General features: G+C 34.5%; 2 protein-coding genes across 2 annotated transcripts in view; both read left to right on the top strand.

The window, feature by feature from the left end:
• Positions 1 to 4,158, top strand: part of LOC109717518 (cold-shock protein CS120-like) — a 5,964-nt gene extending 1,806 nt beyond the window's left edge. Inside the window, exons 3-4 of the mRNA XM_020243360.1 lie at positions 3,084 to 3,382; positions 3,666 to 4,158. Of these exons, the coding sequence (XP_020098949.1) occupies positions 3,084 to 3,382; positions 3,666 to 3,902 (536 nt within the window). The 3' untranslated portion in view covers positions 3,903 to 4,158. The remainder of the gene's footprint in view (positions 1 to 3,083; positions 3,383 to 3,665) is intronic.
• LOC109717019 (peroxidase 72-like) lies at positions 10,012 to 14,514 on the top strand. The gene is made up of 4 exons (XM_020242661.1): positions 10,012 to 10,371; positions 10,822 to 11,013; positions 12,906 to 13,071; positions 13,906 to 14,514. Exons 1-4 carry the CDS (start codon positions 10,144 to 10,146, stop codon positions 14,328 to 14,330), a joined length of 1,011 nt encoding a protein of 336 aa, XP_020098250.1. The 5' UTR covers positions 10,012 to 10,143; the 3' UTR covers positions 14,331 to 14,514.

Raw genomic sequence — 14,711 nt, 5'->3', positions numbered from 1 at the left:
AATAGTTATTTAAGGTGTCACGCTTTGAATTTCACCTCTATTCGAGTTTATTAACAGATCTACCATATACACAGAAATCTCTGCATAGACGGTTAATCCCTAGGAACACTGCATCTAAAAGGACACCCTCCTTTCATATTAAGGATAGTTATGTGCTTTCAAACAAAAAAAAAGTTGCTTCTCTTTATATTTGCAGAGACACTTCCCATTGCTTTTCACTCTCTATATATAGAGAGGCCTTGGATTAGACGGACCAAGGAGTGTGCAGGAGAAATGATAATAATTACTATAAGTTATTATACATACCAGTGAAAGAACCTGCGTTTCTGGGTACGTAGAATTGTAGGAGTAATTAATAATTAGAGAATATTAAATATTTTTTAATATATCGTACTTGCCACACGTACTAATGGTCCCTCACTATTGGCGCTATTGACGTTAGGGATGAGCTGGATGATACCTTCTCCGATAACAGCGATAGTAACGATGACGATGATCCCTTCGGCCATGACCGAAGGGGTGGAGGTGGGCCACGCATTAGTGAGAGAAAGGGAAAGAGGAAGCTAGGAGGGAGGTGACGATGTATAGAAAAAGATGAGAGAGAAAATTGATGAATTAATTAGAGATAAAGAGATGAGGATAGTAGATAGCAGCAAACAGTTTGGATGCATTAATTGAAAGTATAGTGGAGAAAGAGAGGAAGGTTCATGATAAATTAATTAGAAATAGAGATATTAGGATTGTAAATGATAGTGGGATAATTTAGATGTATTACTTGAAAGTTTTAGTAGCGGCACTTAGATGCATTAATTGAAGGCCGGATCGGTGGAGGGAAGGGAAAGGATCGTACGCTAGTGACGGTGAAAGAGAATTTGCCACTTGGTAAAAAATATTGAGGATTTATATATATTAATTAATAATTAGTGTAGTAAACCATGTGATGCGATGGGTAAATAATTAGAGAAAAATAAAAAACAGCAATAAAGGAAGAGAAAATAGCGATAAAAGAAGCGACAATAAATTAAGGGTATGATTCATTTTGCCGCTGAAGGAAGGTAATAGTCTAAGGAAGTGGAAGGCGAACAGTTCGGCCCAATACAGAAGAGTAACTCGGTTCGATTCAAAAAAAAAATCCGATTTGGTTAAAGTAAAGAAAAAGAATAACGTGTGGAGGACTTGACCAGTTTGGGGAAGTCCACACTCAATAATGATTAGTTCGGTTTAAGTAAAGAAAGAAAAAGTTTATATTTGGTTCAGACAAAGAAAGTGAAAGATATGTGAAGGATTTGAGCCAGTTCAGCGTGGAGCCCATACCTAATAATGAAGGAAATATTATCATATGACAAATTCAGAGAGAATAATGTATAGGTATAGAGGTATAGATATTGTCATGTGCCATTAAACTTGCAAACAGCTTACCATAATTGCTGATTTTAAATTTTTTCGATCACTACATAAATAATATTAAAAAATTATAAAATTTATTTTCATAAATCTATACACATATTGTCGGACGAGGAGTATGGTCATATCTCAAAAGTAGTGAGCGGGAAGAATCCTATGCACGATCGAGGTCAGTCGAAACTACTCTTCGAAAAGCATCCTTGGCGTGCCTTCATAAATCTAGATCCTTTTGATATCATGGTTATGGCTAAACTCAATCTATGTTTATAATTTTTAGTCGTATTAATTAATTTTTTGTTTCTTATTTACTAATGAAATAAAATTCTACTTGTGCCTATTTTGTAGAATTATTTGTAACATGATTGAGAGGCGACATTACTGCCACATCTATGATATATTAACAACAAATCATCATTCAGTCAAATGAATTATATTGTCGGACTATTGGCCTAAAGGGACGAGCATCCTGCCTCGAACAGAGAAGCCAGGTCAGTCGAATCATCTTCGGAGTGGTAAGAGACGGTAGGGTCAAGTCACAAATCGAAATCTATATATGAGTATTATATATGTATGTTTTAAATGAATTAGTTATATCTTTTTAATAATTCGAGCTTTTGAAATTAATGATTAGCACCAACAATTCAATATGAATTTGATTGCAACAATCTAAAAATTTTAGCAAAAAAGTAACTATCAATTAAAATTTATGAACTGCAATGTCACGCTCTTCATAATTTTAAAATTCAAAATGTATTTTAATGAATAAATTTTTTTTAAATGCATAAATTATTACTGAATAATTTATTCAAACGTTCAAACATATTCTTTAGATAGAAATTATCGTATCCATCTTAATTTAATGCTTTGAAGATTACGCACGGCTCGATTCTATGCAATTTTGGCTTATATTCCTCCCAAAAAAATCAATAATAAAAATAATTTTTTTTTTTTTGCCTTTTTTTGACTACTACGCGGCAACTAGAGTGTCCCATGCCTTATCCAAAACGCTGACACATACAATGCTACAACTAATTAATACCAAAAAAAAAGAAAAAGAAGAAAAATATTACCCTTACATAGGTGACTCACTTCCACACGTGTCACACCGTCGAACGTGCACCCATGCATAGGCTCACACGTGCCCATCATCCTTTTTCCCCTCCCTCACCGACCCCCATTAAAAATACTTATAAAATAAAGGAAATTTGGAGAAAAGTCCCTGAATTTGTGTCTTCGTTCAGCTTGGTACTCAACCTGTTTTAAATCAAGCAACAATTTAGTTTCAAAATTTTCAAACATTATCTCGTTTAAATTTTCATCCTAGTTAATTCATTCATCTCACATTTGAATCCAAAGGTCATGTTTTTACCCGAGAAAAACAAAATTTCGCTCAATGGACTATAAAATTGGAATTAACATATAATAAAAAATATTTAATAAATATACAGAACATAAATATAGAGATATATTAGGGTATGGCCGATAATTAATTTATTCTCCCGTGAACTTGATAGCTCGGGGATCAAAATGAAATTGAGTGAAACTCAGGGGCTTTAGTGCAATTTTACGAACTCTATAAATATGCACATGAACGAGCACCATAGGCATCATCTATTCGTCTAGTGTTAAGCATTAGTATACACAGCTTGTGTGTCACAGTGTAGTGAGCTAGTACTGATTTCTTGTTAATCGTTGCGCTTGTACGAAAATATATTTGAAAAAAATGGCGGAGTACGGTCACCACGGAGGACGCCGTGTCGATGAGTACGGCAATCCGATTCCGGAGTCGTATAATGCGACCGGCACCGGCACCGGTGCCCATGGGACACATGGGACACATGGAATGACCGGCGTCGGACCTTATGGGACGGCGCAGCCGCAGGGAGGAGTGGCGGCCGTGGGCGGCAGTCACGGGCAGCTGAAGCCGGGGAGGGAGCGCGGCCACCGTCGCTCCGGCAGCAGCTCCAGCTCAAGCTCGGTATGTGAGCTTTATTTCTATTATTAGAATAAGTCAATATTTTAGAATTTTAGAATTTGAGGGGCAACGAAAAACTTACAAACTGAATAGCCAAAATATATAACAATTAAAATCGAATAATTAAAAACCGGAAAGATCGAGATCCAATTCCTTATATAGAATAAAAATGAACACAAAAAATTTGTATTTGATTTGTTATATTCGATATTTTTAAAGTTTTTAAAAAATGTATTAGATTTTATTTTTAGAGTTTTTTATTTATTTTTGGGTGATTTGTGAGCAGTCGGAGGACGACGGGATGGGAGGGCGGAGGAAGAAGGGCGTGAAGGAGAAGATCAAGGAGAAGCTGCCCGGCGGCCACAAGACCGACGACCAGCACCGCTACGCCGGCCAGACTGCACCGGCGACGACGACTGCGACTGCGCCGCCGCCATCGGCTGCGACGACAGCAGAAGGCGGCTACGAGAAGAAGGGCATGATGGAGAAGATCAAGGAGAAGCTTCCCGGAGGAGGCCACTAAGATATATAATGCAAAATGATGCATGTTTTAAATTAATAATTAAGTGTCCTAGTTTGTGTGTATGCGCGCGTGTGAGTGTTTACTTTGTCTGAGAATAAAAGAGAGTGTGTGTATGGGTGGGTATAAGTCTATATATATATATACTCGTGTATGTTGCTTTGTGTTTACTCTGTAATAGTTGTGGTTGTGTATATGTATCATGTAATATTAGAACCTCCTTGCTTTTTAGGGTGGTGATAATATTTGCAGAGCTTTACTTAAAACTGTGTTGATTAGTTGATTGTGCCCTTTAATTTTTTTTTTTTCATATACTTTTTTTTCATTAAAATTCTATTTTATCAATAAATTTCTTTTCTAAAAACTAATTTTTTTTTTCAAAATATGTTTTAAATCGGCAGGTTATATATGAAGAAGATTTTGCTCAATATGTTCTACTGGACAAGCGAAGTTGATACGGATCACGATATCTGATAAAAAGATATGAGCAATGCTTCACCATAATTATTAAAATCAAACTCTTAATTAGTAAAGGGTATAGTTGAATTTTACATAAAGTAACCTATTGAATAAGTTATCGATTTGAATTAGTTAATATGATAATATTGGAAAAAAATTAGTAGTATATATCAAATTTGTTAGTATCCTATAATATTAAGTATTTTATTTAGTTTTGTTACTTACCAAATTAGATAATACTCAATCAATTTGTTTAGCATCCAACTCAAAAAAAAGTTGAATTTGATTTATAATTAAGTTTTTTACATTGTTTTGCATTTAAATTTACAACTTAGTTGTAATTTGAATTCCAACTATTGTTGTAGATATTTGAAAAGGTTATAGTATTCTTAGCCGGATAAAATCGGTTTTGTAGACCAAAATATTTTTCTAAGACCAAAATACCTTTTAGATAAGTAACTGGTGAATGGTACCTATGCCTGAATAGTAGGTTACCTCCAAAATCATATTACATCTTAACCATCTATTTAAAAAAATAAATGGTCAAGATTTACACGGTGTATTGAAGTATTACTCAAAAGATATATCTTAAATTATGTTTTAAACTCGATCTCTTTCGGTTTTTTTTTTTTAATTTCTTTTCAGTTTTTTTAACTCCAATAATTTCATCCATAAAGTTTGATAATTTTGATGGGATTGGATTACTATTGTTTGATTGTTTGTAGTTATTACTGTATTATGGATTTAAGTACATAAAGAATTAATATTAATTTTATTAATTATTTTGGTTGTTGCATTACTATTCAATTGCTACAGTTTAAACACTACAACATAATTAGGTTATAGGAACACATGTTTCCGACACTTTTGAGTAAGTGTCCCATTTATGCTAAAACTTAAAAACACATCTACTAATACTTAAATATAAAACCCAATCCAACCAAAAATAAAAGATTACTCTACTCAACCCACTACACCCAGTCCATTTGGCCCGATTACAAACAAAAAAGAAAAAAAAAAAAAGAAAAATCAATTACCTTCTTTTCTTCTCTCTTCACTCAATCCACTGAAATTCTAGATGAAGAGTCTTTACTGTCGTCCTCCTCCGCCACCGCAGCCAACGAGATAGAGTTTCAGCAGTTGCTAAATACTTAAATAAGTGTTGGTAAATTAGCAGCACTCTTTTTGGTTATAGCGACACTCTTTAACTGTCACTATATACCTAGCGACCCCATATATAGCAACACTTTTTAAAAGTGTCGGTAATTTTAGCTAGCAGCACTTTTTTGATATGTACCTATATTTAAAAGTGTCGCTATAGACCGTTTTTATTATAGTGAAACTGCAAAAGGAGGTTTAACTGGGTCATGAAATTGCAAGAGTGGGTTCAAATGCAGCTGGTAAAATTATGTTGAAATTGGTGCGGTTGCGATGACAGTAGAGACAAATTATAAAAAATTATATATCTAATCACTTTGTAAAAGAAATAAATATTTAATAAATTATTAATTTATAGTTGTAGTTTTCTATAACATTTAAACTAACAAGATATATTAGAAGCAATTTTTATATGACCAGACTGGGCGGTTGGCTTTTATGTGTCAAGACATGCAGGCTTCCCATGGGGTCACCCTATTACTGAAAAAAAAATAAACAAGAAAAAAAAAAAAAGACTTGATAATTATTTGGAGGAGTTGTAACAGAAAAGGAGAAAAATATATACTCAAGTTCTTGGATCCAAGTAAATTTATCTAGTTTAAAACACTTGTTTTATTTTAGTATTTCTCCGGTTATATATATATATATAGAGTGAGGCTACTATGCTATCGGAAGCACGGAGCCTTCCGTGCTTCCAGCTTGTTTTCGATGTTGCGACTTTCAAATCGTCGATCGGCTCTGTTAAACTTGATCTAGAGTATTTGGAGTACCTAAAAAATAAATTTTATTATTTTTCGATATCACTTGCCTAGTGATCGAATGGGCTCAAAATCAACAAATTTCAATGGCCGTAGTGAGCCGTTTGCAAGTTTAACGGTATAGAAATATCCAAATCACGTGAAATTTTGATAGAAAATTCTTTATACTATATAAAACAAGATCAATATCTTTGATTTAAAATTTTAATATAATATTATTACATTTTGTAAGATTTTTATTTTCAGCCGTTGATTTTGAGCCCCTTCGTTCACTAGGCAAATGATATCGTAAAATCATAAAATTTATTTTCTAGGTACTTCAAATACTCTAGATCAAGTTTAACGGGGCCGATCGACGATTCGAAAGTCGCAACATCGAAAACGAGCTGGAAGCACGGAAAGGCTCACGTGCTATCCGATAGCCATAGTTAGCCTTCACTATATATATTATTATATATATATATATATATTATATATAATATATATATAATATATATAATATATATATATATATAAATATTATATATCAGATAGTTGGTGCTAACTATTAATTTCAAAAACTACCCGCTTCGTCTAGGATTCGAACTTGGGAGCTCGAGTACCAAACACCAAAGCTCTTTGCTATTTGCTCTAGGAATCTCTCTCTCAAAAAAAAAAACTATTAATTTCAAAAACTCGAGTTGTTATAAACACGCAATCAATTAATTCAGTTAAAGTGTATAGACACAACGTCTATATAAGTCTCTATTAAGACTTGGTCCAATCAGTCTCACGTCACTTTGAACATGACTCGGTCCAATAATAACCTCTACAGTATTAGATGCTGGTCGGCCCCTTTAAGCTAATAATTCCCCCCCCCCCCCACCCACCCCCCAACCTACCCTCATCTGTACAAATTCACAGATGCCGGAATCGATTCCGTGATCTTTAACTTTGATACTACATGTCAGATCGTTGGCAATAATAACTAATTCGAAAAACTCGAGCTATTAGAATACACAACCAATTCATTTAAAGTATACAGACAGTACGTGACTCGATCCAACCCAACCTCTCGTCGTAGAGTAGGCAGCATTATATTGATATATTTGATAATTAATTAAACCAAAATTTATCTTATTTGTCTACTCAAACATTTCATAATTTACTTGTTACAGTTAGATTGAAATCTATTGGAGATATCTAATATATGGCAAACAAAATGCAACCACACGTTGCATTAATTGTTTTCACTTAAACAAATAGACAGAGAAAAATGCGTTGCAATATAAGTGGAATGAAATCTTGCAATACTTTTTTCCTTGAGGCAGCTTTTATCCACTGTCTTAGCACATGCAAGTTGACTAATTTAATGTTAGTTTACTTGTTTGTTACAACATAAATTGATTGACAACACAAACCTTGCAATGCACTTTTAATAAGGCAAATTTTTTTTTTTTTTTTTTTACTTTTTGAGAGAGAGAGAACGATAGTATGCTACAGATTTCGTTCTTTTATTTATTTATTTATTTATTTTAGAAATGAATTCCACTTAGCTTGAAATTGGAAGTAATTAGGCTTTGAACTTGAAATCTTGAGTATCAACTAAATCCTTATTTGTGGATTACAAGTACTAACCAACTATTCCAAAAATATGTGCTGATAGGAAGGACATATCGATCGCACTTAAGGGCTCAGCCATTACGTTTCATAAGTTTCGATCTGATTCAACCCACGCCTGGACATTAGTTTATTATTGAATCTCTTGCTGTTAGGTTTATTATGGATCACAGCTCCACTCAACTTATTGAGCTTAACCCAACTCATCTTATTAGTCTTCCAGATCTATTATTATGGAACAAAAAATTAGATTTATTTTAATCAATAATAAATAGCCAATACCACTTGCTTTACTTTTATTCATAGTCTTAACACATCAAGTTGACTAATTTAATGTTAGATGCAACCACAAACACCATGATATCCCACACACATTCTTATTTAATTTGATGATCTTTAAAGCAAGACTTAGAACCAAAGTAGAAACCCCATCTCTTTTGTATTGTATGACCATTTCATTGATTCCTATATAATTTAAGGAAAAAAATTTGGAGACCCCCTCAACTACCTCATTTTACTCTTTTTTTAATTAAATTTTTAGTTGTTTTTTATTGAGTTATTCTAGCTAGTAATTTGAAAATCTTGTTAACTTTAATGACTATACTATTAGTTGCTAATTATTTCAATTTCATTGCTAAAAATTATAAAACTAATAAACTTGACGAAATATCGATGAACTTGAAAATATTTTCTATATATTTATTAATTGGCTCAAATCACTAAATTTCAAACACTCAAAAGTTAATAATAAGGGGTGCCAATTATTAAAAAAGAAATTGAAGTTGGGGGGTTAATTTTAATGGCCTATAATTAAAACTATATATAGTTTCTCAAGATCCATTTTAATATCTAGGAGAGAGTGAAAGGTGGAAAAGCTAAAACATAAAAGCAATGACAAATGACTATAAAGATAAGGTATTATTATTGCTTTGGCACAAAGTAGGTGCTTCTATCTACTCCAACTATGGCCTCCACCACCTTTTTGAGATAAGAGGAAATTAACTAACAATCACCTAAACCCATGTTTGGATATGGATAGCCATATCTAAATGAAATCCAAATTTGACCAACTAACTAATTTAGCCTTTTTCCTCTATATATATATAGAACAAAAAATTTCAATTTGTTAAGGTGTGATTGTTATGTTTCACTCATTGTTTTCTCTATATATATTACTTGACATGCATTTGATGTACCTCTAATTATACATGATATATGCCAAACATAAAATTTCATTATGTTGTCATAAGCCAAAAGGGATTATTATTATTTCTTTAAGCTAGTAGTTTATGAATTGGAACCCATCTTCTAATTATCGACGAACGCGTTAGTTTTAAAACTAATCCATAGCATAAGTTCTTTCCCTTTTGGGTTAGATATACATCAACAAATTTAAATAAGAGAAATGTTTGGGGTACCCCATTTTTGGGCAACCCATGTGGAGGGTTAGGGTGTATGCATGGTTTAGAAATAGGGGTATAATGATGGTGCTTACGATTTAATAATAATGTTTGAGGTTTAGTAAGTAATAGTTAGAGTGCAATTAATAATGACCTTTCTATGTCATCAGCAATATTCTAAGGTACACTTGGAGGTACCTATTGTGGCACCCCACTTTTCAGGAAGGTACATTCGTTCTAGAATTACTTTAGTCCTGACACGTTTAATTCTTTAACCTCTTAGACCTAACCATTATCTTAAACTACTATAGTCGGGTTAATATATTTAGCCTTGACCTAACCATTATCTTAAACTACTATAGTCGGGTTAATATATTTAGCCTTATATATATATAAATAAATAAATAAATAAATATATATATATATATATATATATATATATNAAATTTTAGGAGTGTCACAGCTGTAGCAGCACTCTTTAAACAATAAGTACTTAACTTAAATAAGTTATTAGCTTAAGTAATTAAGAGTTACATTTAGCCCCCCCCTATCATTTGATAACTCATGCATATTTGGAAAACATAAAAGCTAAAGCAAAGTGGTTAGGTTATACTTACTCTAGCAATAGTGACAATGCATGGAGCTAGAAATATCCTATACCAACTCCCCTAGCTTTTTGTTACATATTATATATATTACCAAAGAACATGCCACTATATATGTTCCTCATGACACCATTCAATTCCTACTCCTATAAATACTAAACCCTACTTTTGCTTCCATCACATAATTAACAATTTAAAGCTTTTTAAGCATTTTCACTTTCTTCTTGAACACCTGCTTCTTCAATAAAGAGTGCAAAATAGAAAGATGGCTACTTTGAAGAATTTTCTAGTGATGTTCATCTTTGTTATTGTCCTCTCTTCGATCTCCTTGGCCTCGGCGACGAATGGCGGGTATTTATACCCACAATTTTACGACCGAACATGCCCGAAGGCTCAAGAGATTGTGAGGAGCATCGTCGCGAAAGCGCATGCTCAGGATCCACGCATGGCTGCGTCGTTGCTTCGCCTGCACTTCCACGATTGCTTTGTCAAGGTCAAAATGATAAACCAACATTTCTTTTGAAAGAGAGAAATTTATTACTCATTTGTCACTCGCCATTTTGTTTGTTTCATTTGCTATTTTTGCATGTTAGTTCACTATTAAGGCATCAAAAAAGCATAAACTTCTAGTTTCAGAGGACTAAACATCAGAAGTGATCTACAAATTACTCATTGAGTGTCCTATGAATGTGTCTATCTAATCTTTGAGTGTCCTATGAATGTGTCTATTTAATTGTGTGATCACTTTATAACTTTTTTTTTTTGAGAGAGATAGGTAACACACTATCCGCTTCGTTTATTTCATTTAGAAATAAACTTAGCTAGAAATGTGAATCAACTAGAATTCGAACTTGGGACCTCGGTTACCAACCACCAAGCCCTTTGTCACTTGTTCTAGGGACGATAGGTGATCATTTTATAACTTGTTTTTGTTTTGGTGCAGGGTTGTGATGCATCAATTTTACTCGACAACAGCGGGATGATCATAAGCGAGAAGCGATCGAACCCGAACAAGAACTCCGTGAGGGGCTTCGAGGTTGTCGACGAGATCAAATACGCATTGGAGAGGGAATGCCCGGAAACCGTCTCCTGCGCCGACATCCTCGCTCTCGCTGCAAGGGACTCTACAGTCTTGGTGCACATTTTTTACAATTTTTCTCTCATGTTTAACTTTGTGTTCAAACATTGGATATGTGACACCCTAATAATCCCATATCATAGGTGGTTATGGCTAGATGTGAGGGTATATAAGTTTGATTAAACTAGATATAATAACTGTGCTTAAATATTTTGGACCAGTGGTTTGAACCCAACGAATTATTATTGCTAGTGGGCCAAGTCGTTACATTTGTTATCAGAGCCGGTTCATCAGCCGGAAGTGTGAGATGAGTTTTGGCTGAGTCAGGATAAGAATGACAGACCAAGTCAGGGTCGGTGAATGACATGCTAAGTCAGGATCGGAATGATAGGGCTAATGAGACAAGTCTTACATCACCTCATGATTTTGGCTATGTGTGTTTAGGGCTGAAAAGAACGTTAGGGCCTAAACGGGAGAGTATGTGACATCCCAATAATCCCACATAGGATGATTATGACTAGATGTGGAGGTATATAAACTTGATTAGGCTAGACGTAATAACTGATTTTATGTATTTTGGACTGGTATTTTGGACCCAACGAGTTATTATTGCTAGCTAGTGGACCGGTCATTATATATATATATATATATATATATATATATATATATATATATATATATATATATATATATATATATAGTGTTTGACTGGGCTACTATCGGTAGTAAACTGCTCGGTTAAAGGTGGACATTTTTGTGCTTTTAAGTTGTTTTCGACAATAGAACATCTAATTTAGTGATCGGCTTTGTTAGACATAATTTACACTATTATAACTATGCAGAAATTAAATTTAATAATTTATTGACTTTGTTTGGCTAGTGAACAAAAAACCTCAAAATGAAAGAATAAAAAAAAAGATCTCATAAAAAATAGTAATAAAAGACAAATTTAGTGGTAAGTAGAATAATCTATTAGGATTTCATCTAATTTAGATTATTCTACACCGTTGTACTTACAAGCCTATCATATCAGCCATTAAAATAGTAATTTTTGACACCTTTTAATCACTTGACAAATGATTGTCAAAAAATTATAATGTTTGGTTTTTGTATAGTTCTAATAATGTAGATTATATCTAATGGAGTTGATCGTCAAATCGAATATCGTATGATCGAAAACAATTTGAAAACACAGATACTTCCGTACATTCGAAAGCACAGGAGACGTGCTTACTATTAAATATATAAATTAGTTTTCTTACGCTTTTAGAGATAACCACTTATTTTATATAATTTAACATGATATTCAAGTTCATATGTGCTGACTTTGAATCTTATCGGGCTCTTATTGTTATTTGGTTTTCTCCCACGGGCTCAAAAAGTTTCGGAGCCTAAATGGGAGAGCAATTGTTGAATGTATAGATTAGACGCACCGTTCTATAACAACTTAAAATTTTAAAGATAAATGGTTATTTCACATAAAGAAGTTGCACGCTTGGCCCTCAAACATTTTGGTCCTGAAAGTTTAATTTGTTGCAATTTTTCTTTCTCAAATTTTTAAAATTATTGCAATCAAATCCGATAACTCAATTTAGTTGACTAAATATTGATGTATCACCATCGTAGAAGTGATATTAGTAGTGCTGTGATTGATGATAAACCGATAATAAAAATGTCACGTTATTTTTACATCAATGATCGATGCGTCAATATCTAGTTAATTAAATTGAGCTGCAGACTTGATTGCAACTATTCTAAAAATTCGAGCCAAAAATTATAATAAAGCTTGAGCACTAAAGTGCAACCCACCTCATAGTTTGAGGACCAAACTTGTAATTTACCCTTCACAAAATGTAACAGAAACAACACGATCTTTGGTGTTTAATTCACTATTCTTCTTGTAACTAAATTTGGTACTTTTTTTTTTTTTTTTNTTTTTTGAGAAATAGACTGGTGGGCCCAGCTGGGAGGTTCCTTTGGGGAGGAGGGATTCATTGGGTGCAAGCCTGAGTGGATCCAACAACAACATTCCTGCTCCTAACAACACCCTCCCTACCATCATCACCAAGTTCAAGCTCCAACACCTCGACCTCGTCGATCTCGTCGCCTTATCCGGTATCTCACTCCTTTGAGATCTATCTCTATAACATTCTCAAAATTTGAAATAGTCCTATAAGACATAGTAAGACTAAATTTTTATATCCGACTATAATATGTTGGGCAATAATTAGATCCAAGAGGTTAATAGGGTTGAGCAATGTTAGCACTAGACTAGTTGTTTTAGAATTTGTGACCCTCTTCCAAAAGCGGGACGCCGCGGTTAGTATCAGAACCAATCACCAATCGGAGGCGTGATATGAGTTTCGGCTGAGCCAAGATCATACAGTGGACAAGAGTGAGGCTCTCCAGCTAATGACCATTATGGATAGAGCATGGCTCTCCAAAAAGCCGACTTAGGTTAACGAAAGGAGTCTCACTTCGACTGATATATACTTATGAGTGTGCTTGACTACAACGCCGCCAGAATGTGGAATAATTCTATATATAATATATGGTATAGTCGATCTAAACCTCTAAATTCAGCTACAATAGTTTGGATGATAGCTATGCTCAAGAGGTTAAGAGGGTTGAGCGAGCCTACCCCTGAAAAGCATAGCATTACAATCTCATTCTCATTCCGATGTCGAATTTGTGAATCCATTTGAAGCTAAAAAAAAAAGGAAAATAAAGTTCAGACACCTATTTCAGAATGAACAAAAACTTATAATAATTTGTCGCGTTTTACGAGAAACGGAAAAGAAATCTTCAAAACTTTCCTAACTAACTTGCAATCATGCATGCAAGATTGGTGGATAGATAGATAGATAACTAACTGTCTGATGATTTGACATCTGATCTGCTAATGATGTGATGTGATGTGATGTGATGTGATGTGCTGATCTGATCCAGGCGGCCACACGATCGGCGACGCGCGGTGCACGAGCTTCCGCCAGCGGCTCTACAACCAATCTGGCAACGGCCTGCCGGACGCCACCCTGAGCGAGGGCTATGCGGCAGAGCTCCGCGCCCGGTGCCCGCGCTCCGGCGGCGACCAGACCCTCTTCTTCCTCGACCCCCTCACTCCGCTCGAGTTCGACAACCTCTACTTCAAGAGCCTGCTCACCGGCCACGGCCTCCTCAGCTCCGACGAGCTCCTCGTCACGCAGAGCGCGGCCACGAGAGCGCTCGTCGAGAAGTTCGCGGCGAGCAACAAGGCGTTCTTCGAGCAATTCGCGAAGTCGGTGGTGAAGATGGGGAACATTTCGCCGCTGACGGGGCCGACGAGGGGCGAGATTCGGACGAATTGCAGGAAGATCAACGGCGAGCATTACTAGATGTTGTTTGATTGAATTGGTTTTGTATTAATTTGCTCATTTTGTTGTTGTTGTTGTTGTTGTTGTATGGTTTAATTGGGTGATTTGTTGTGAATAAAGGCATGGAAATGCATCTAAATTATTTGTTGCGAAGAATCAAATGTACCCTGTATTTACTTTTTATCAATTATCATCATTTACTTAATGATCTCTTGCTTTAGCATTGTGGGTGAAGTAATTTCTTAGAATTATGTCGGTGTGATTCTTTTTTAAAAAAATTGATTACTTAAACTGTCAGAGAATGGTGTTTTAATATTTTAGATTCAATAATAGTCAAGAAGAACATATTGGGTGCAAAAATGAAGCTTCTCGCCAACTTAAAATAGAATAGAGGGATCAATC

This window comes from Ananas comosus, linkage group 11 (genome assembly GCF_001540865.1).
Source record: "Ananas comosus cultivar F153 linkage group 11, ASM154086v1, whole genome shotgun sequence".
In the NCBI taxonomy this organism is placed as follows: Eukaryota; Viridiplantae; Streptophyta; class Magnoliopsida; order Poales; family Bromeliaceae; genus Ananas; species Ananas comosus.
Note: the sequence above shows the minus strand (reverse complement) of the source record. Positions and strands in the feature narration are given on the sequence as shown.